Source organism: Oncorhynchus mykiss, chromosome 12 (assembly GCF_013265735.2).
Source record: "Oncorhynchus mykiss isolate Arlee chromosome 12, USDA_OmykA_1.1, whole genome shotgun sequence".
NCBI lineage: Eukaryota > Metazoa > Chordata > Actinopteri > Salmoniformes > Salmonidae > Oncorhynchus > Oncorhynchus mykiss.
The window spans coordinates 57,564,915-57,586,698 of NC_048576.1; the positions used below are offsets into that span (position 1 = coordinate 57,564,915).

General features: G+C 43.7%; 1 protein-coding gene across 8 annotated transcripts in view; it reads left to right on the forward strand.

Annotated features, from left to right (window-relative positions):
- Positions 1–21,784, forward strand: part of LOC110537838 (peripheral-type benzodiazepine receptor-associated protein 1) — a 182,021-nt gene that overhangs the window by 128,583 nt on the left and 31,654 nt on the right. For 6 of the 8 annotated variants that reach the window (XM_036937869.1, XM_036937863.1, XM_036937867.1 and 3 more), the window contains exons 6-17: positions 997–1,179; positions 2,085–2,168; positions 2,540–2,629; positions 2,899–3,021; positions 3,718–3,822; positions 6,029–6,079; positions 6,856–6,888; positions 12,209–12,383; positions 13,731–13,948; positions 19,849–19,955; positions 20,199–20,308; positions 20,791–21,708. In XM_036937869.1, the coding sequence (XP_036793764.1) occupies positions 997–1,179; positions 2,085–2,168; positions 2,540–2,629; positions 2,899–3,021; positions 3,718–3,822; positions 6,029–6,079; positions 6,856–6,888; positions 12,209–12,383; positions 13,731–13,948; positions 19,849–19,955; positions 20,199–20,308; positions 20,791–21,708 (2,197 nt within the window). Of the gene's footprint in view, positions 1–996; positions 1,180–2,084; positions 2,169–2,539; positions 2,630–2,898; positions 3,022–3,717; positions 3,823–6,028; positions 6,080–6,855; positions 6,889–7,226; positions 7,248–12,208; positions 12,384–13,730; positions 13,949–19,848; positions 19,956–20,198; positions 20,309–20,790; positions 21,709–21,784 lie in introns of all 8 variants that reach the window. The other 2 variants (XM_036937864.1, XM_036937866.1) reach the window with 2 other exon arrangements.

Genomic DNA, 21,784 nt, shown 5'->3' on the forward strand with positions numbered 1-21,784 from the left:
ATCGTAAAGGAATATCCATTAAAGGAGAGGAGGGACTCTCCTTTCTAAAGAATAATTTTAAGAGTTACATCCAGTCTGCTTGTATTGGTATGTGAGTCACGGTTCAGGCTGGAGGGATTCCCTGTGGATTAGATGACTGTGTAGAGGAGTCCGAGGAGTCAGGCCACTGGGAAGGAAGAAAGGCTGGAGGATAGCTGTATTATAATCCCTGTCTATCTGTCATTTGGTTGGTGCTGGGAGTCAGGTTTATATTACACAACCTTGAGGTTATTACACATTTGTGTTCTGCTATTATTCTGCTATGTTCTCTTTTAGTCACTTTGTTTGACACAGCTTTCTACACAGGGGGAATGATGCTCACATCTAATTCACTGAAACGCTTTTCAATCAAGCCGTTAGCCAAAGAAAATAGTTTAGTCATGGTTTCCTTAGATTTGAATGATGGGCTTTGCACCTCTGTCGGTCTGGGTATTATTATGTCTTGTCTGGCTTTCGCCTTAGAGCCAGTGTGCAACTTCTGATTACTGTGCTTCATTACCAGACCTGGGTTCAAATACATTTCAATATCTGGTATTTTAAATAATTTTTCTGTGTATATGAGTTTTTCAAATACTTTGCAAGTGTATACTTTGCAAATACTTTGCAAAATTTGAATGTATGTGAAAGGAATTGAGATATTTGAACTCCAGGTCTGTTCATTACGTTGACTTATGTAATACTCAAGGTGTCAAGGTTTGCCCTTGCCTCATTCAATTCTTTAGCTTCTTTAATCTGTATCAAGTGAGGTTTAATTATTATGCGCACTGATGCGCTTCACACTGCTACAACGTGGAAACTACGGAACCAAAACAACGGAGAAGTTTAGCCTCGCGCTTCAACGCTCTTAGTAGTTGCGAAAATTGTCCCGTTATGTGTTTACTTTGTGCATGCAACGTCATCTTGCAGAGTCTTCCTTTTAGGCATAATTGTGAACTTTCTGGTTTGTGCCCTTGGCAGGTTGCAGCAGAGACCCCGTGTGTGGCGTTAGATGAGGCTCCATCCAGGTGTGAGGAGACTCCCAGAGAGGAGGAGGAGTCAGGGTCGCGAGTGACCCCACCCTCACGAGGCCTCTGCCCCGCCCCCACCCCTAGCCTCTCCCACCAGGAGGAGCACACAGAGGAGCAGCGACTACAGTTGCTGGTGAGAACAAATACATCAATGCCACAAACACACACACACTCACACATATGATTGACCCACTCACCTCGTACAATATACAACCCTGTCATGGCTAGCTATACTGACACATACACACATGCACATACCTCTTGTTGGAGACTGAACTGATATTATGAGTGGGATATGATGTAAGGTTTGCTTGTAGTCTGGAGGATGGCTCACAGACAAGTAATCGTTAGAACAAATCAGGCCACAGGTCTTCGTTTTTTAATAATCAATATTGTCGTGCTGCAGCTGTTGCATCTAGTCAGTCAATTAGCCACTGAGTCCCCCCAGACAGCACACATAACAGTCCTTGTGCAGTCATCATAATGCTTGGTTATTCTGTTTTGTCTGGCGATGGATGTTGAAATAAGCCGATTTTATTTGATTTTTTATTCCATTTCGCTACTGGGGGGTGGGGGGGCCTGCATGACTGTGCATGTAAGCTGCATTTAGAGTAATTAAAGAATGCTAAGCTTGTTAATACCTCGTTGTTACCATGTCAGAGGTCAATATGGAAATCAAGAGCTTATATTTTATTGTGCAGCCAAAACAGATTGATCGTGATTTGTGTAGACACTTTTTTTCGTCAAACGCAAAAATGATATGTTAATATGCTTTGACATCTGATATACACGACAGGGTATCATAGACATGGTACTGTAGCTGGGCAGGCTCACAGAACAGTGTGCATGTGCATGATAGTCTTACTGTCTGACGCCAATAGGGCCTGTGTCACATTTAGGAATAGGCAGCCAAAAAAGCTCCTATTTCGAACACCGTGTTCAGATTTCAACGGGGCGAATAGGGTCCGATATGGATGTTTCTGACGCTTGCAGGTCGTGTAGTCGCTGTAACGTGACATGCTCTGGCTTCCTTTTCAGGAACAGGAGCTGAGTAAGAAGAGAAAAGAATGTGAAAACCTTGAGCATGAAGTAAGGAAGAGACAGAAGAAATGTCTAGATTTGGTAAGAAATCCTCAGGGGCCATCCACTCGTGTGTTTGTTAACTACTGTACTCTCAGCGTGCTACTACCAGTGGACCAGGTGTTATGACCAGCGGTAGCTGGTGAAGTGAGAACATCCCACTGGAATGGAATGAATGGAACAGTATCAACCACATGAAACACAAGGTTCCAATAACTCCATTCCAGCCGTTACATTACACCCATCCTGAAACGAAAGTGACACCAGCCTCCACTGATTTACAGCAATAATACGGCTGTACTACAATATAGTGACTATACTCTCTGTTGACTGGGACTGATGAGAAATCATGGCTTCGTCCCTGGCTGTTGAATCTGAGTCTTGTCTTCTTGTTGTCGTTTGTGCTCTGACAGGAGAGCCTGCTTGAGGATGAGCGGGGCAAAAATGAACAACTAGAGGAGGAGGCGGATCTCCTCAGGAGGAAGGCACAGCCGCTCGACCAGGTCAGTCTCCATTCTATTCTATTGAGGGCCTCTTAGGCTTACGGTTGTTTTAGATGACAGAATAAATCTCTACATTATGGTTCAAATTGGGAACCCTCAGTAGTCTTTTCTGTTGTGAACCTTCAGTAGACCGGAAGGGCTTCCGTTTCTATGTTGGAATGGGACAGTATTTGTTTTGTGTCTGTCCTTCTCCTGCTAGTCATGAGGAATGTCAGTACTCTCTCTATCCCATCTCTCTCTCTCTCTCTCCCCATCCCTCTCTCTCTCAGGCCCGGGTTGAGAATGAGGAGCTGAGGGAAGACCTCTCTGAAGTGACCGCTCAACGTGATTCAGTTCTCGAGGAGAACCAGAGACTCCGTGCCAAACTGGAGAACCTAGAGCAGGTCCTAAAGGTACAGGCTCACCTCCAGTCTTCTGTTGCAACACTTCCAAGTTTCACTATTTCAGAACAAATGTGAAGAATCCGGAGATCCCTGGGGCCAGGTCCACTTTGACTACAAACATAGTAGTGTTAGCATTTATTAGTAGTGTTGCCAGTATGCATTTATTAGTAGTGTTGCCAGTATGCATTTACTAGTAGTGTTGCCAGTATGCATTTACTAGTAGTGTTGCCAGTATGCATTTATTAGTAGTGTTGCCAGTATGCATTTATTAGTAGTGTTGCCAGTATGCATTTATTAGTAATGTTGCCAGTATGCATTTATTAGTAATGTTGCCAGTATGCATTTATTAGTGTTGCCAGTATGCATTTATTAGTAGTGTTGCCAGTATGCATTTATTAGTAGTGTTGCCAGTATGCATTTATTAGTAGTGTTGCCAGTGTGCATTTATTAGTAGTGTTGCCAGTATGCATTTACTAGTAGTGTTGCCAGTATGCATTTACTAGTAGTGTTGCCAGTATGCATTTACTAGTAGTGTTTGCCAGTATGAATTTACTAGTAGTGTTGCCAGTATGCATTTACTAGTAGTGTTGCCATTTTAATTTGTCTGGGAATTTGCCTCATGGAAGCCGAGAGTAGAGACTATAGAGTAATTATGTAAGTGTTGTTTGACTACATGAGATACGTGTCTCCTTTGATTGCTTGCAGCATATGCGAGAGGTCGCCGAGCGAAGGCAGCAGCTGGAACTAGAACATGAGCAGGCACTGGCTATCCTCAAGTTTAAACAGGATGAGATCAAACGGCTACAGCGGGTGAGCAGCACCATACATGGCCTCTGGTCCTCTGTAGCTCAGTTGGTAGAGCATGGTGCTTATAATGCCAGGACAGTGGGTTCAATTCCCAGGACCTATACGTAAAATGTATGCTTATATAAATGGCATATACAGTGCATTCGGAAAGTAATCAGTCCCCCTTTCCACATTTTGTTACGTTACAGCCTTATTATCAAATATTGTTTGTTTTTTTCTCATCATTCTACACACAATACCCCATAATGACAAAGCAAAAAATTGTTTTTAGAATTTTTTACAAATGTATTACAACCATTTTTTTAAAAACCTTATGTACATAAGTATTCAGACCCTTTGCAATTAGTCTTGAAATTGAGCTCAGGTGCATCCGGTTTCCATTGATCATCCTTGAGATGTTTCTACTACTTGATTGGAGTACACCTGTGGTAAATTCAATTGATTGGTTGCAGTGTATTCAGACCCCTTGATTTTTTTAGGTTACAGCATTATTATTTAACTGTTTTCTCTCATCAGTCTACACACAAAGCAAAAACAGTTTTTTAGAAATGTTTGCTAATGTAAATATCAAATTTACATAAGTACTCAGACCCTTTACTCAATACTTTGTTGAAGCACCTTTAGCAGCGAGTACAGCCTCAAGTCTTCTTGGGTATGACGCTACAAGCTTGGTACAACTGTATTTGGGGACTTTCTCCCATTCTTCTCTGTAGATCCTCTCAAGCTTTGTCAGGTTGGATGGGGAGCATTGCTGCAGAGCTATTTTCAGGTCTCTTCAGAGATGTTAGATCGGGTTCAAGTCTGGGCTCTGGCTAGGCCACTCAAGAACATTCAGAGACTTGTCCCAAAACCACTTCTGCATTGTCTTGGCTGTGTGCTTAGGGTCGTTGTCCTGTTCGAAGGTGAACCTTCGCCCCCAGTCTGAGGTCCTGAGCTCTCTGGAGCACGTTTTCATCAAAGATCTCTCTGTACTTTGCTCCGTTCATCTTTCCCTCGATCCTGACTAGTCTCCCAGCCCCCGCCACTGAAAAACATCCCCACAGCATGATGCTGCCACTACCATGCTTCACCGTATGGATGGTGCCAGGTTTCCTTCAGGCGTGATGCTTGGCATTCAGGCCAAAGAGTTCAATCTTGGTTTCATCAGACCAGAGAATCTTGTTTCCTCATGGTCTGAGAGTCCTTTAGGTGCCTTTTGGCAAATTCCAAGCGGGCTGTCAGTGCCTTTTACTGAGGAATAACTTTTGTCTGGTCTGCTCTACCATAAAGGCCTGATTGGTGGAGTGCTGCATAGATGTTTTTTCCTTCTGGAAGGTTCTCCCATTTCCACAGAGGAACTCTAGAGCTCTGTCCGAGTGACCATCGGGTTCTTGGTCACCTCCCTGACCAAGACAATTCTCCCCCGATTGCTCAGTTTGGCCGGGCGGCCAGCTCTATGAAGAGTCTTGGTGGTTCCAAACTTCTTCCATTTAAGAATGATGGAGGCCACTGTGTTCTTGGGGACCTTCAATGCTGCAGAAATGTTGCGGTACCCTTCCCCAGATCTCGACACAATCCTGGCTCTGAGCTCTACGGATAGTTATTTCAACCTCTTGGCTTGGTTTTTGCTCTGACATACACTGTTGACTGTGGGACCTTATATAGACAGGTGTTTGCCTTTCCAAACCATGTTCAATCAATTGAATTTACCACAGGTGGACACCAATCAAGTTGTAGAAACATCTCAAAGATTATCAATGGAAACAGGATGCACCTGAGCGCAGTTTTGAGTCTCATAGCAAAGGGTCTGGATATTAAGGAAATAAGGTATTTCTGTTTTAAGTTTTAATACATTTGCAAACATTTCTAAAAACTGTTTTCACTTTGTTATTATGGGTTGTTGTGTGTAGATTGCTGAGGATTGCTTTTTATTTAATCAATTTTAATCAATTTTAGTACCGTAACAAAGTAGAAAAAGTCAAGGAGTCTGAATACTTTCCAAATGCACTGTATATAATCACAACTGCCAATAAACCCTGTTCCAAGCAATCACTCAGCAAAACCCAATCAAAAATGTTGTCATCAATTATATTATGGGTAATTAAGACTTTGTCCAGTAGGAGGCAGCCTTTGGGTGCAGGGCTGTTTGTTTTGTTCTAGAGAGAACTTTTGAGAGGGACTAGATGTGAACTAATAAATAAAAAACGGTGTTTATTTTTCCATTCAACAGGCTGAGTTTTTTGCCAAGAGGGAGCATGAGGGGGTGGTACAGTTGCTGGAGGTAAGTCTGGTCTTGATCTTGTATTTTTATGGTGCCAATAGAGGTCTAGAGCTTGTATTTCTATAGTGCAGACAGAGGTCTAGATCTTGTACTTCTATGTTTCTATTGGTGCAGAGGTGCGGTTGTTGTAGTTCTATAGACACTACATTATCATTCCCTCTCTTTCACATGAAGGTAGCCTGGCAGGGCCTCCCTCTACATACTATAGTATAGGCCTAATGGCTAATGAGACTGAGGTGAAATTGCACGCTCGAGGGGAATATATCAATATTTACCTAAGCCACAATACCTTGTGGAAATCACTGACTCTCTCTCTCCCCAGAGAAGTGAGAGGTAGAGTGTTCGTTTAGAGCAGGGATCATCAACTAGATTCAGCCAAGGGACGATTTTTTCTTGAGCGGAAGGTCAGGGGGCCGGGACAAATTTACAAATAATTTGTAGACTGCAAATTGACCCCAAGAAGCCCAAACAGATATAGTATTTTTACCAAAGCATAATTATTTCAAACCTTGCTTACATTTGTGTACAACCACATATATCTCTCTATTATGCGTGGGAATAATTTGGAAAAGATTTCCAAAATAAAAATGCCTTGGAGTTGATTTGCTAGTGTTTTTACAGTAATTTTTTGTTCAACCATTTAAAAAGAAAGAACCTCCGATAGACTGATCATCATAGTGTATACTGTCATTGTGTCAGTAAACCCTTTGTTATACATTGTGTTAATGTGTTGTGTTTCTCTGTGTAAAATTAAGTGTGTATGTATTCTGTTGTAGGACTTGATCCAGCTTGTGTTGCAGAGGGAGCTGGTACAGTACCGTTACGCTCCTGTTTTGTTTGAATTGCTCATTACTATTCCTCCTACTCTCTTCCTCTCCATCTCTCTAAACAAAGAGCATCACTTGTAAAAGTCTCTCTCTCTCCCTCCAGAGGAGGTATGGAAGACGGAGAGAAATAGTGATGAGATCATAGTGTCTATACGGTCCGTTTCTATCCCTATCTCTATGATTTACGCTGACAGACTCTTCTCTCAGGACCTGGACTCTAATCTATTAACCATGTTTTTCTTCTTCAACTCCACTTTTCACAAGCATGAGTTTTGTTTTTGAAGTGCTTTTTTTCTGTGCTTTGTTTCCCTGCTAACCAGACAACTCTGGACTGCATGCAGGTACCGGCAACACAAAGCCTCTGTTCTGATACTCTAGCCCAGATCCCAACCTCATCCACCCTGTTACCAACCCCCACCTTAATTAAGCCTCTGTGTAGATAGATAGACTACACCTTGACTTTACAAAGTCCTAGACACAAGTGTCCTTGCAGCAAGTTAGTTTGAGAATCAGGGACAAATTGAAATGTGACCGGTGATACCCTGATTAGGGCTGTGGCGGTGATTGTCAAGCAAATAACTGACAGTCTCACGGTAACTTACCTTTATTTACATAAACACATTTAGCATCTCCTGGCTTCCATGCATAGCCTACAAACCATTTTTAAAGTCTACCAAATCCATGTAATACAGCCTACACCTTCACAATAAATCCATTATTTATTTTAGACAGGTCTAAAGAAACATTATGTGAAGAAAATGTAGTCTATTTCAGAAGAACAGAATAGCATACTGAGTTGTCCTTATGTTAGGCCCTGATCTGGCTATGCCATATGGCTGTAGGCTACACTAGTTAATATAGCAGACAAGATTAGCTTAGAATTCTGTGACATTATTTTATACTATTTTATAGTATGAAGAATACAATTTAACATAACTGAATAAAATAGAAAGTATATTTTCTCCCAACGATGAGGGAGTGTGCACATGCAGCTATTCTATGTTGAGCGTTTAACAACGAAACAGGTCCTCCTACATGCTGAATTTAGATGTATTTATGCAACTTTAGGCTAAATGTTTAGATGATGGGACTAATGATGATTTGAAAAAAGTTGCATGAAAGGCATCAGTCTCTCATTCACAATTTGAAAAGCACTTGATAATATTCTCACCAGGCCTTATGTAACTTTACTTGTGATACAAATGTTGGGCTGTATGTTTACATTTTTAAGACATTCTAAGGCTGCATTATGTGACTCTAATGATCTTTTGAAAAAAGTTGCATGAAAGGCATGAGCTCTGCTTTGTTTTTTGCGCAGGCTGTACACACTTCATCAGTCTCTCATTCACAATTTGACAAGCACTTGATAATGCCTCAAATTTCCTTGCTGCGTTCCCTTTGTGTGGCCATAATGCCTCCTAAAAGGCTGAATGCTAAAAAAAAATCCATACCTTTTGCGGCCAGTGGCCGTTGTGCCCTTGGGCTGAAATTAATAATTATAATTTGTGCCGAAACACCTCTCACTCACATGGCTCCATCACGTGATCTGGTCTTTCTCACAGGTTACAAGTACAGGCTGTGCCAAGACATCAGGCTGCAACTGCGTGTGTCCTTGTCCAAGGCGCATTGTAGATATTGGAAGAACTGTCCACATTTACTTTTCGTCAGCTGAAAAGCAAAAGCACTAGCATATGTCAATCTACTATCCCCCATAGTACAAAAGTTGACCTATAAATATTCCAAACATACATAGTCTGGAACAGTTGTGGGATGTGATAGATCCCAAATTAATACAGCCACTAGCATCAAATAACCTGTTTTAAGCAATGAGCCTGACGCAGCAGATGAGAACGTTTAGCTCAAAATGTTGATAAACTATTAGGCTATTTCTTCACATTATAAGCACAGCAATGCGCACAGGACAGTAGGCTATAAGCGCAAATGTTCCATTAGCAGGAAAACACCATTCTCATAAGTGACCACAAATGCAATATATACATGTTTTGCTTTTATTATGAAGGTGCATTTTTATGGTGAAAATGATCTTCCCCAAACTAGAAACTCACGCGCTGCGTATGTATGCCAGTTAGGCTCTACACCAGCTGTAAAGCAGATTAATGTGCTTAATTTTAAGAAGTTATTTGGCCACTTTAGTTGTGATACAAACCTTGTCAAAACATATAGGCTACATGAGGTGTGCGACTGTGATTTGAAAAAGTTGCACAAATCATAATGCGCTGTTTGCATTAAGCTAGGCTTAATATGGTATAAAGGATTTGGAGACAGGTGCAGGAATACACAATAGGGTTTTTTAATACTCCAAAACAAACACATATACAAAAACACTGGCCTGTACCCAAACAAACAAGCGAGGGTAAACCTCGTTGAATGACACGGGACGATACCCGTAAAACACAACATGCTGCGTGCTTTATAAAACAGCTGCACCAACGCATAGGTACTCACAACACCAACGGACATGCGAACAATAACCGACAAAGACAGAGGGAACAGAGGGCACATATATAACATACTAATCAGGGGAAATGAGAACCAGGTGTGTGTAATCAGACAAGACAGTCCGGGGTTGATGATAATGAATCCCGTTCAGTGAAGCCTAGAAAGCCTGTGACGTACTGGTGAACAGAATGAGCATCAGTACCGGGGGGATCCGTGACATAGGCATTATTCACGAGTGATAATAAATTATTCACAAGTGATATGCTAATATTGCCACCCATTACACTATTCTTGATTTAATCTTGTCTTTACATATACTAAATAATATATGTGTGAAATATGTTTTGATTTAGAATGGACCATTATCATGCACCTATCTCGAAACAGGGGCAACGGAAAAAAATACATGTCATCTAGGCACGTAAATAGCGATTGGTGGACACCTTTCACATAGTTCATTTTCATGCCAACCAGGTAGGCTATAATCCTGTTGTGAAGAGAAGCAATGTGCTAAATATTAATACATTTGAGAAGTAAATATAGTAGGCCTAGCCTACAGAAAGCTGATGGGATCCTCCTTTTTTTAATAGAGGCCATCACGCAATTGCATAGCCTATAGAAATGTTGAGCAACATGAGCTCATGGGCTCTCATTAAGTGTTTGATTTTCGAAAACATTTGCATTGATGTCAGAATGATTAGAGGGACAATAGAGTGCAGAGTACCAGGCAGTTAGCAAGTTCGGTTGGCTACTAATGACGATCAGCAGTATCAGAGCTTGGAGAAGCCTAATTACCGTGACTAAACGGTCACATGGAATTTGACTGCCATCATGAATCGTGACTGCCGGTGTGGCGGCAATATGGTCACCGTAACAGCCCTAAACCTGAGTCCATATTTATTGTCTCTGGGGACTTTAATAAAGCAAATCTGAGGAAAATGCTACCGAAGTTCTATACCTATATTGGTTTCTAGGATGTATTTATGGAAAGACAAAGATGGCCTCGTATGTTTTCTAGCTACAACAGAGGTGGTCTATAGTGTTGTAACAGGCTTTGAATACAACATGACAAGGTTATTTGGGCTCTCTCTGAGAGGTGATAGGCTCCAGCCAGGCCGGCGTGTGTCAGTGTACTGTCCTATGTGCCTTTCCCTACACGTCTGTGTGGTTCAACCAGTTACATAACAAGCCTAGTAGTAATTGTGTTCATTTGAAATAATCCCTTTGTTGACATGGAGAAACCCTCTGATGCCGGCTGGCCCTCTGTTTGTGAATGTGTATTAGTATGTGTCCTTGTGTGCGCTAGCGCTGTGTGTATGGAAGTGTTTAACTATACACGTCCACGCATACACACAGAGAGAGAAAGAGTGGAGTGTGAGGGAGAGAGTGTGAGAGAGTGAGTGAGGGAGGAAGTGGAGTGTAAGAGAGTGAGTGTAGGTGATTAAAGTCAGTGTGAAACAGGTCAGGCCGAGTGATGCTGCTGTTAGATTACTCTATGGCACGAAATCCAGTCCCCCGCTGGGCTGAGTAAACTGAACCGTGTTCATAGGAGAATTGGCTTGGTTCTTAAGCTCAAGGTGTTAAGATAGAGTTAGCCTGCTTTCTTGGCAGTCGAGCTGTGACCCTGACAGTGGGGCTTCTCGCTCTCTTCCCTCTCTCTTGCTGCTCTCTCTCTCTCGCTCTCTCTCTCTCTCTCTCTCTCGCTGTCTCTCTCTCTCTCTCTCTCTCTCTCTCTCTCTCTCTCTCTTTCTTTCTTTCTTTCTTTCTTTCTTTCTTTCTTTCTTTCTTTCTTTCTTTCTTTCTTTCTTTCTTTCTTTCTTTCTCCTCTCAACGTAGTTTTGAATCTCACTATTGGGAGCTTGATCTATCCTATAGTCAGCACAGTGACTCAAATCTCGTAAGAGAACGGGTAGCATGCCCCCCCCCCCAAAAAAAAAGTTTGTGAACCAACACTTGCACTTGACTTTTTACGCCCCTTACTAGCTCTGACTTTGCTGTTAGCTACTTTATTGAGGAAAGATGTACTTACTATGACTGTGGTTATCTTAAGATGAATGCACTAATTGTAAGTGAGCGTCTGATGAATGACTAAAATGTCATACATTAGCTGGATCTACTTGCTCTATCTCCCACTTTGTGACTTGGTTCATGTTAGAGTTTGAGCAGTCATTTGGGACAGGCTGTGCTTGGTGGTGTAGGTGAGAGGTTTGACAGGAAGCTGTGTGTGTGTGTGTGTGTGTGTGCACGTGTGTGTGTCAGTGCACGTGCGTGTGTGTTTCGTTTAGCTAGGGGCCCTGTCACATCACTACCAGGAAACTCCCACCACAACCGGAAGTGAAAGCAGCCAGTTATAGAAACTCACTGGGGGCTGATGCTAAACCTTGTTAGAGCGTTCTGACTGAGCTGTGGCCGTGGCTCTGTAGTGGCTTTGCTAGTGTGACTGTGAGCGCTGCAGAACTGTGTCGGAGGACATGCAACTCGCTGCAAACTACGCTAGCTACGCTTCAGATTCTGTTTGTCACCCACAAAACCAACACCTCCTTCTAAGGCCTTGAAACCTGTTATTCACCCTTCTCACTCCTTTTCCCGCCTTTTTGTCTTTTAATTTGATCCTAAATGTGATCGTACTTGTAAGTTAATGTTTATGCATATGATAATAAGTCAATTTCTTTAAGTTGATATTCCAGTAGTATCATTTTTAAATAGGCAGATTGTCAAAGTAGGCCACCACACAAATACCCTTTCATTAGCCTATGATATTTTGTTTGCCTAGGAGCTGAAACTAAATCCTTTGTATGTATGTGTGTGTGTGTACCTCTATCTCTCTCTGTGCTGTCTTCAGTCTAAGGTGCGCGAGTTGGAGGATAAATGTCGCAGCCAGAGTGAACAGTTCGGCCTGCTCAGCCATGAGCTGGAGACCTTCCGACTGCAGGCCGGCAAACTGGACCTGGCCAGCTCCGCACTCCTCACTAACCATGCCCTCTGCCATCTGACCAACGGTGTGGGCCTCGCTGGGGGTAACCATGGCAACCGTTATTACCATCATGTTCCTGATACATGCCAAAGGGCAACCGTTGTTACCATGATATTACCCTAACCATTCAACCATATCATATTACTGTCACGACACCAATACATTCCACATACTCATATTCCCTTCATGAGATTCACTCCCCATCCCAATAAATGCATCTTCATATGTCCTTTGTATGCCCCCTCAGGCTCATTTTAACTACTAATACTGAATCTCCCACAGGCACAGTTTACCAATATGGTCTATAGTTTCTACCAAGATTGATTGTACACATGAAGATTGCTAAACTAAAGAGTGCTTATTCCAACCCTGGATGTCCATGTAGGATTCTGTTGGTATTACTTTTAAATCGACATGATTATGTTTGAAAGGGATTCCGCATGCATTCACTTTGATGCAGACCAGGACTGAGAACATAATATATTGTAATCCTGGCCGCCACTGGCTTTAAAGTATCCCTTCAAATCTCTATTGTATCCATCCCTCCCTCCCTCCAGCCATGTACAGTAGGTGTGCTGTTTCTGTTGTAGATCAAGGTGGCCTACCTATGGGATGATTTGAACTCTCTGGGTGATGATATGGACTTCTGGAGTCTGGAGGAGAGAGAGACTCTCCCTTAGGACTCCTCGCTACCATGTACTGCTACTATTCCTAGAGATCTTGGGTCATTGAGACTGTCACTGCTACCATGAGCACTATCACTCCCTTTCCTGGTCTTTTTTTGAGTAACTTGGTCCCTGAAATCACTGTTAGGTTAATTGTAATGATCCACATATTCACAATCAATTGGTTTGGTTTGATGGGGCTTGCAGTGAGTGGCTGTATGAATGATGCCACACATATACAATCCCTCTCACACAAAGGTCCCAAACACACACAGAGGTGTGGGTCAACAACGGTGAGTGAGTGATATCCGGGCTGTATGTGTTAAGCCCCTTAGTTCTTTCTGGCCCCTGTGTGCCATGTAATGGTGCTGTGCTCGGGGGTCGTGACCTCTAAGCACAGAGACAGATGGGGACAGGAGGGTTTTACTCCCTCCACTTCACTGTTTAATCAGCCAGGGACCTAGAACACCAACACCCAATTGGATAACTACAAACAGGTCACAGAAGAGGGTGTATGTTTGTAGCCTGAGGTGGTCCAGTTGTCTAGGCCACTGCCTCCAGAACACATGTACTTGTGCTCACATGGGTTCCAATCCAACCCGCTGCTCTTCTAGAACACTTTCTCCTCCTAACTTTTCCTGTTACTCTCTCGCTATCCTTTCGATGAAACATGAAAAAAGCGGAGAGATTTGTTTGCTCATGAAGTATCTTCCTCCTCCCTGTAGATGTGGCGGCAACTCTCCAGATGGGGGCCACCCCTCACGCTGCGGGTCTCACGCGCTCCCCCACCACCAAGCACCGTGAGCTGCCCACCATCAGCCTGACCAAGTCCTCCAGCTCCCCCAAGTCTGTCTCTGACACCACCCACCTCTCTCCAAAGTCGGCCGAGTCCCACCACAGCCCCCATCACAGCCCACGCAGGACCAGCCCCACGCCACACGAGGTGAGAGCTCTAACATAATTTAATCCCGATTTATTGCATTGGGAAAGTCACTACTTAATTCATATGGGGAGTTTCTTGTTCAACTTAAAAACATAGTACAGTAGTCTCACTAACGGTAGGACTAGATGACAATTTCAGATTGGCTTAGTATTTGAGTTTTGCTTAAAGGGATACTTCAGGATTTTGGCAATAAGGCCCTTTATCTACTTCCCCAGAGTCAGATGAACTCGTGGTTACTGTTTTTATGTCGGTTTCCAGTATGAAGGAAGTTAGAGGTAGTTTCGTGTGCCAATGCTGACTAGCGTTAGCGCAATGACTGGAAGTCTATGGATATCTACTAGTGACACACACAATAATCTTCTACACAAAGAGATTAAGATACTTTTTTGCATTAGACATGCTGCTGACATCTTTAGTCATGAAAATAACTGCAATTTTCAATTAGTTGGGTTCAAATATTCCTCAAGATCAAACAGCTCGTATGGATTGCCTCCTCCTTTTCAACTCTGGTTAGGACAGATTGCTTGTTGAGATTAACAAAATGGCACAGTCATTCCTATGGATTTGCTCGTCAGACTTCATGGATTTAAAAACGTCATTAGCCTTTCTCTCATGTCTCTAACACTGTACTATCAAACAGCCTAGGCTTAAACAAATAAAGGCAAATACAACACATACATTGCTAGAGAGAAGAGAATAGGACCCTGTTGCGGTTGGGTGGTCGGACTCTTCTTTCATACGGTGTCCAGCTTTGTGCCTTAACCTTTTTCTTTCTCTCTCACATGGCACTGTCATGTAGCATACTGGCCAAAGACAAATGCAGCACGTATTATACAATTCAAAAGATAAGACCCCTTTGGGTTGGGGCTTTTAAACCAGTTCTTCCATGTTTTAAAGCAGCAGACCTCTCCCTCATCCAGTGTCCAGCTCTGTGTTGTAGCTAGCTGATGTCTGTCCTGCGTGCCCCAGCCAGCCAGTGTTGGGTCTAAGTCTCTCTGTAGTAGATCTTTATCCTCCCTCCCTCTCATCCATCTAAATCAGCCAGGTCAGGACAGGCAGCACCAGCAGCAGTTAGCTCTCTAAAGCTCATATTTAGTGAGATAATCCCACTGCTGTGGATTATTAAGGTTGTAGTAGTTGTAAGTGATTATCCTTAAAAGGTTTTTTGCTGGCAGGGAGCGATAAAAAATATGCCTGTTACTTATTGTTTATGCATAATGTATCACTCAGACCCTATAATTAGACATACGGCCAGTCGACAAACAAAACACTCAACGTTTGTGTCTGTGTGTGTGTATCTGAACCCTATCAAAGTAGTGCACTATATATAGGGATGTAGTGCAATATAGCCTATGGGGAATTTCATCCTACTGGCAGCGATTGTTTGTATGTTTATGTCGGCCTACAGCAGGGGTCTGCAACAAGCGGCCAGTGGGCCAAAACCGCCTGCAAGTGATTTTTTGGGGTCCTCCAAAGTTTTTAGTTAAGATATTAAATTGTTAAAAAATTAAATCACCAGGAATTAATCCCCAAAATATTTTCTATTTATGAAATCTGTTGCCAAGTATGCAGAGACATACAGTGGGGTTCAAAATGATTGGATCCCTTGATAACCTGTATGCTCTCGTTGGCTGGCCCTCGATACATATTGGACACGATAACAACACCCACCCGTAGCACACGCTCCAGCAGGTATATCTCACTTGTCATCCCCAAAGCCATCACCCCCTTTGGCCGCCTTTCCTTCCAGTTCTCTGCTGCCAATGACTGGAATGAATTGCAAAAATCGCTGAAGCTGGAGACTTATAGTTCTCTCGCTTATTTAGTTTCATTCTGAGACATTTTCTTTTGCCAAATTAAGTTCCAACTGTAATGTTTGCCGCAATATAACATCCTGCTCGTATTTTCCCTATTAAAATTTACTTGGCTTACTTTTGATGTCACCCTAATAAAATTGTGAAACCTTTGTGAAGGTTTGGTGTGGTGAGGCAATAAGTATATTTATACTGCAGGTGTATGATATGAAGGCAGTGCGCACCAACGGATATCGACAGTTGAACTTGAGGTGAGGAATAATGCTTTAGGCCAGTGGTTCCCAAAATTTTTATAGTCCCGTACCCCTTCAAACACTCAACCTCCAGCTGCGTACCCCCTCTAGCACCAGGGTCAGCGCACTCTCAAATGCTGTCTTTTGCCATCATCGAAAGTATGCCACACATATACTATACGATACATTTATTAAACATAAGAATGAGTGAGTTTTTGTCATAACCCCACTCTTGGGAAGTGACAAAGAGCTCTTATAGGACCAGGGCACCAGGGCCCTGCAAAATGACCTCCAGCAGGCCACAAATGTGCATGTGTCTGCTCAAACGGTCAGAAACAGACTCCATGAGGGTGGTATGAGGGCCCGACGTCCACAGGTGGGGGTTGTGCTTACAGCCCAACACCGTGCAGGACGTTTGGCATTTGCCAGAGAACACCAAGATTGGCAAATTCGCCACTGGCGCCCTGTGCTCTTCACAGATGAAAGCAGGTTCACACTGAGCACATGTGACAGACGTGACAGTCTGGAGACGCCGTGGAGAACGTTCTGCTTCCTGTAACATCCTCCAGCATGACCGGTTTGGCGGTGGGTCAGTCATGGTGTGGGGTGGAATTTCTTTGGGGGCCCTCCATGTGCTCGCCAGAGGTAGCCTGACTGCCATTAGGTACCGAGATGAGATCCTCAGACCCCTTGTGAGACCATATGCTGGTGTGGTTGGCCCTGGGTTCCTCCTAATGCAAGACAATGCTAGACCTCATGTGGCTGGAGTGTGTCAGCAGTTCCTGCAAGAGGAAGGCATTGATGCTATGGACTGGCCCACCCGTTCCCCAGACCTGAATCCAATTGAGCACACCTGGGACATCATGTCTCGCTCCATCCACCAACGCCACGTTGCACCACAGACTGTCCAAGAGTTGGCGGATGTTTTAGTCCAGGTCTGGGTGGAGATCCCTCAGGAGACCATCCGCCACCTCATCAGGAGCATGCCCAGGCGTTGTAGGGAGGTCATACAGGCACGTAGAGGCCACACACACTACTGAGCCTCATTTTGACTTGTTTTAAGGACATTACATCAAAGTTGGATCAGCCTGTAGTGTGGTTTTCCACTTTAATTTTGAGTGTGACTCCAAATCCAGACCTCCATGGGTTGATAAATTTGATTTCCATTGATCATTTTTGTATGATTTTGTTGTCAGCACATTCAACTATGTAAAGAAAAAAGTATTTAATAAGAATATTTCATTCATTCAGATCTAGGATGTGTTATTTTAGTGTTCCCTTTATTTTTTTGAGCAATGTATATAAAAAATGTGTTTTGCCCCTTGATAACCAGCGCACCTCTGTATGTTGTAAAAGAGTTACATAGTGCAGAAAATACACAAGATTTCAGGGGCCTTGCTTTAACAAAGTTAACCATTTTCACTGTAGTGTCCAAAACGTCTTTCAAGCTGTCAGGCATTCCCTTGGTAGCCAGAGCCTCTCGGCGGATCCTGCAGTGGCGTCGGGAGCAACTGCTTGCACGCGCGTTACCACTCCACTATGTCTCACTGTCATGGCTTTTGCTCCATCAGTACAGATACCAGCACATCTTGACCACCAAAGTCCATTTGATGTCACAAAGCTGTCCTGTACTTTAAAAATATCCTCTCGTGTTGTCCTGGTTTCCAGTGGTTTGCAGAAGAGGATGTCTTCCTTAATTGACCCCCCATAAATGTAACGAACATATACCAGGAGCTGTGCCAAGCCCGCCACGTCTTTTGACTCATCCAGCTGTAACAGACATATACCAGGAGCTGTGCCAAGCCCGCCACGTCTGTTGACTCATTCAGCTGTAACATATAATTCACTAGCTTGTATGCGAAGCAGTAATTGTTTCAAAACATCTCCTGCCATGTCACTGATGCGTCGTGAACCAGTGTTGTTTGATGAAGGCATTGTCTGTATAGTTTTTTTGGCCTTTTCCCCCAGCAATGTCCCAGCCATATCCACGGCAGCAGGAAGAATTAAGTACTCCACAATAGTATGGGGCTTGCCTGTCCTAGAAACTCTGTAGCTCTCCATATAAGACACTTGTTATTAATGGTATCTGTTACTCAGTCGTCTTAATTCTCTCTCAAAAACTGTGGCTTATGTTTAAGTTGGCATGTTTTATTTCTAAATGTCTGCGCAAGAGTGAAGTTTTCATTGAGTTGTGAGATAGTACTTTTGCACATATAACACACTGTGGCTGAGGAAAGGCACTACTCCCCATATGTGAACCCCAAATCAATGTAGTTCTCATCATATTTGCGCCTCTTCGATGGTCCAACGTCCCTGTCTGTTGTTCGGTGCTTTCCCGGGTAAGGGGGCAGTAGCACTTCGGCTGCATCAGATTCACAACTGTCAGTGTCCATGTTAGCTGGGCTAACAACAAATGTAGAATTACTAATGCTAGCATTGAATGTGCTCGTGGAATCAGAACAACTTGTATCGACGACAGGTGCAGGTGTAGTACTGTTGGTAGGAGTACTACCAGTAGAGCTGGTATGTGTATCTATGGATGTGGCCTTACTTTTTTTAACCATTTATCAATTTTCGAGCAAACGGAATGAGCAGCAGCTACATTTGGCTACAAAGGACTGTTAGTGGAATTCCCGCAAGAGAGTAACGGTTAATGCACAGCTGACATGCAGCTACAAATAAGGTAAAACGGATTTCAGTTTCCCTGCATTAAAATCACCGGCCACGAGAAGTGCCGCCTCTGGGTGTGCATTTTCTTGTTTGCTTATGGCCCTCTACAGCTCGTTGAGTGCGGTCTTAGTGCCAGCATCGGTTTGTGTTGGTGAATAGACAGCTACGAAATATATAGATGAAAACTCTCTTGGTAAATAGTATGGTCTGCAGCTTATTATGAGGTATTCTAACTCCGGCGAGCAAAAACTTGAGACTTCCTTATCATTAGAGGTTGCGCACTGGCTGCTGTTAACAATGATGCACACCCCTCTCCGCTTCATTTTACCCGATTATAGTCATGTTCTGGACAAAAACTGTCCCATGGCTGAATCTAGTTGCCTACAGTATTAGCCAGAGGTAAACATAGGCAGTCAGATCATTAAGCTGATACTGTGTGGTATTAAAGGGAGCATTTTCAGAGAAGAGAACATTCCGTATAAGCAGCTTGTTAGTGGCCAGTGTCCCAATCCACTGTGAATTGTGCCCATTGCCCACATTATACATAAATCTCATTGCACAATCTCTGAGGGAGTAAGTCAATGGCAGAAAAACATATCCTGCGTGTGGCCCTAGCCTTCTACTCTTCAGGAGGCATTGGTCCAGCCAGGTGTTGGGAAGATGTTGACCTGCTGGCAGCTCAAGGTTCCAGTAGAAATTATATACAGTGGGGAGAACAAGTATTTGATACACTGCCGATTTTGCAGGTTTCCCTACTTACAAAGCATGTAGAGGTCTATACTTATGTCATGCAATAACATGCAAATGAATTACTTAGAAATCATACAATGTGATTTTCTGGATTTTTGTTTTAGATTCCGTCTCTCACAGTTGAAGTGTACTTATGATAAAAATTACAGACCTCTACATGCTTTGTAAGTGGGAAAACCTGCAAAATCGACAGTGTATCAAATACTTGTTCTCCCCACTGTATATAACACTAAGGAAGCACTTTTATCCAAAGCCACTTACATTCCAGTGTTCCATATGTTTTTTGTATGAATATGTGAAACTGTAGGAATTGAACCTGGCTAGGAATGGACATTGCTATGAATGGACATTGCTCGCACCAAGCTCTTACCAACTGAGCCACCCAGTATAACAGGGTTCCAGTGGCCTCATTTGTTGACTGTCATGTTCTAAGGTTGACACGGCCAGTGAAGTGGAGGAATTGGACATTGATGTGTCCCCAGCACCGTACACCGCTCTCAGAGGAGCCGCCAAGCTACAGGTCTTCATCGGCAGATACAGGTAAGGACTGACAGACACAGATTTGGCCAAAGCAGCAGTATGCCTTCACTAAATACCGAAGGCATACTATTTAGTAGTATGCCTTCGGAATTTAGTAGATTGAATTGGAGACCAGTTATGATATTTTTTTTCTCTCACTAAGAATGTTATTCGTTTTTGTCTTATCTCAGCATTCAACTGTAACAATGCGATTAGATGGGTAATGTTTATAATACATGATAATGTGACTTTATTTTTCCCAAGCTATAACCCCTATGATGGTCCAAATGATAACCCAGAGGTGGAGCTGCCACTCACCGCTGGGGAGTACATCTATGTTTATGGCGGTATGGATGACGACGGCTTCTATGAAGGTGAGCCTTCTCCAAAACCTTAAAGGGGCAATCAGCAGTTGCTACATCCAAAACATTAATTCTTAAAGAAAATAACGTATAAATGCCTCATGAGCTTAATTCAACTGTTTTACTCCATCAAAACCGCAAAAATAAGGTTGTTTTACGCCAATGTTTGTAAACAACGTTAACAAACCCTATATAGCATCAAAACATGGTTCAAACTATAATTTTGATATCATGGATGGTCAGTCCTTGCATCTGAATTTGAATTTGAGTGGTTACATTTCTCCAAATCCATCCTGTAGCTTTTTACCAAAACAGGGGCTGGGATGACACTTTGTTATTTTTTCTACTGCCCACTTTAATTTCATAACAGTTTTATAAAGTTCGATTTTTTTTTACACTGAAAGTTCCCATTTTAACACTGACATTTTAACACGGTCAAGGTTTTTAGTGTCGACATACCAAACACAAGTCTGTCTCTCTGTGTCCCCCTGCAGGTGAGCTGATGGACGGGCGGAGAGGGCTGGTCCCCTCCAACTTTGTGGAGCGCGTCTCAGATGACGACATGATGAGCGCCCACGTTCCAGAGGGCACGGACATATCCCACAACTCCTTGCTGGACAGCAGCCTGCACAGTGCCAGCCACCAGCACCACCTCCGCCTGGGGAGCCCAGGTACCTCTGAGAGGACCGACCCTACGTTTGCAGCCTCCAACCCAGGTCCCCTATCTGTCTCTTTCCCCTCAGGGGAGCAAGTCCCGGCCCCCACGGACCCCTCCCCCCGTCCCCTCCTCTCCCCAGCCCCCCTCACCAACGGCCTGGACCTAGACCTGGAGGTGGGGGTGGACACTGTGCCTTACCCGCGCAAGCTCACCCTCATCAAGCAGCTGGCCAAGAGCATCATCATTGGCTGGGATGGGCCGCTGGTGCCAGCGGGCTGGGGCAATGTGTGGAGCTACAATGTGTACGTGGACCAGGAGCTGAGGCTCAACGTGCCCTTCGGCTCTCAGACTAAAGCTGTCCTAGAGAGACTAGACGTCAATCTCAAGGCCTATCGAGTGTCTGTGCAGAGCCTGACTGAGCGCGGCAGCTCAGACCAGCTCCGTTGCTCCATGCTGGTGGGCAGGGACGTATGTGTGGCGCCCACCCAGCTCAGAGTCGACCGTGTTACCGCCACCTCGGCCAGCCTGTCATGGCTGCCCAGCAACAGTAACTATGTGCACATTGTGTCCTTGAACGAGGAGGAGATGGAGCTGGTGAAGGCTGGCAGCTACTCGCTGTGTCTCAGTAACCTTACGCCCAGCCTGCACTACACGGTCAAGGTGGAGGCTCGGCCACACCAAACCCCCTGGGAGCTTCCCCAGGAGAGGCGGGAACACAAGACCGCCACCACTACCTTTACCGTGCTGGCCGCAGGTAAGTGAGTAACCAGGGTAGAGAGATAGCTGAAGAACTGCCGATTTTAAATTTTTTACATGAAAATATATTCCAC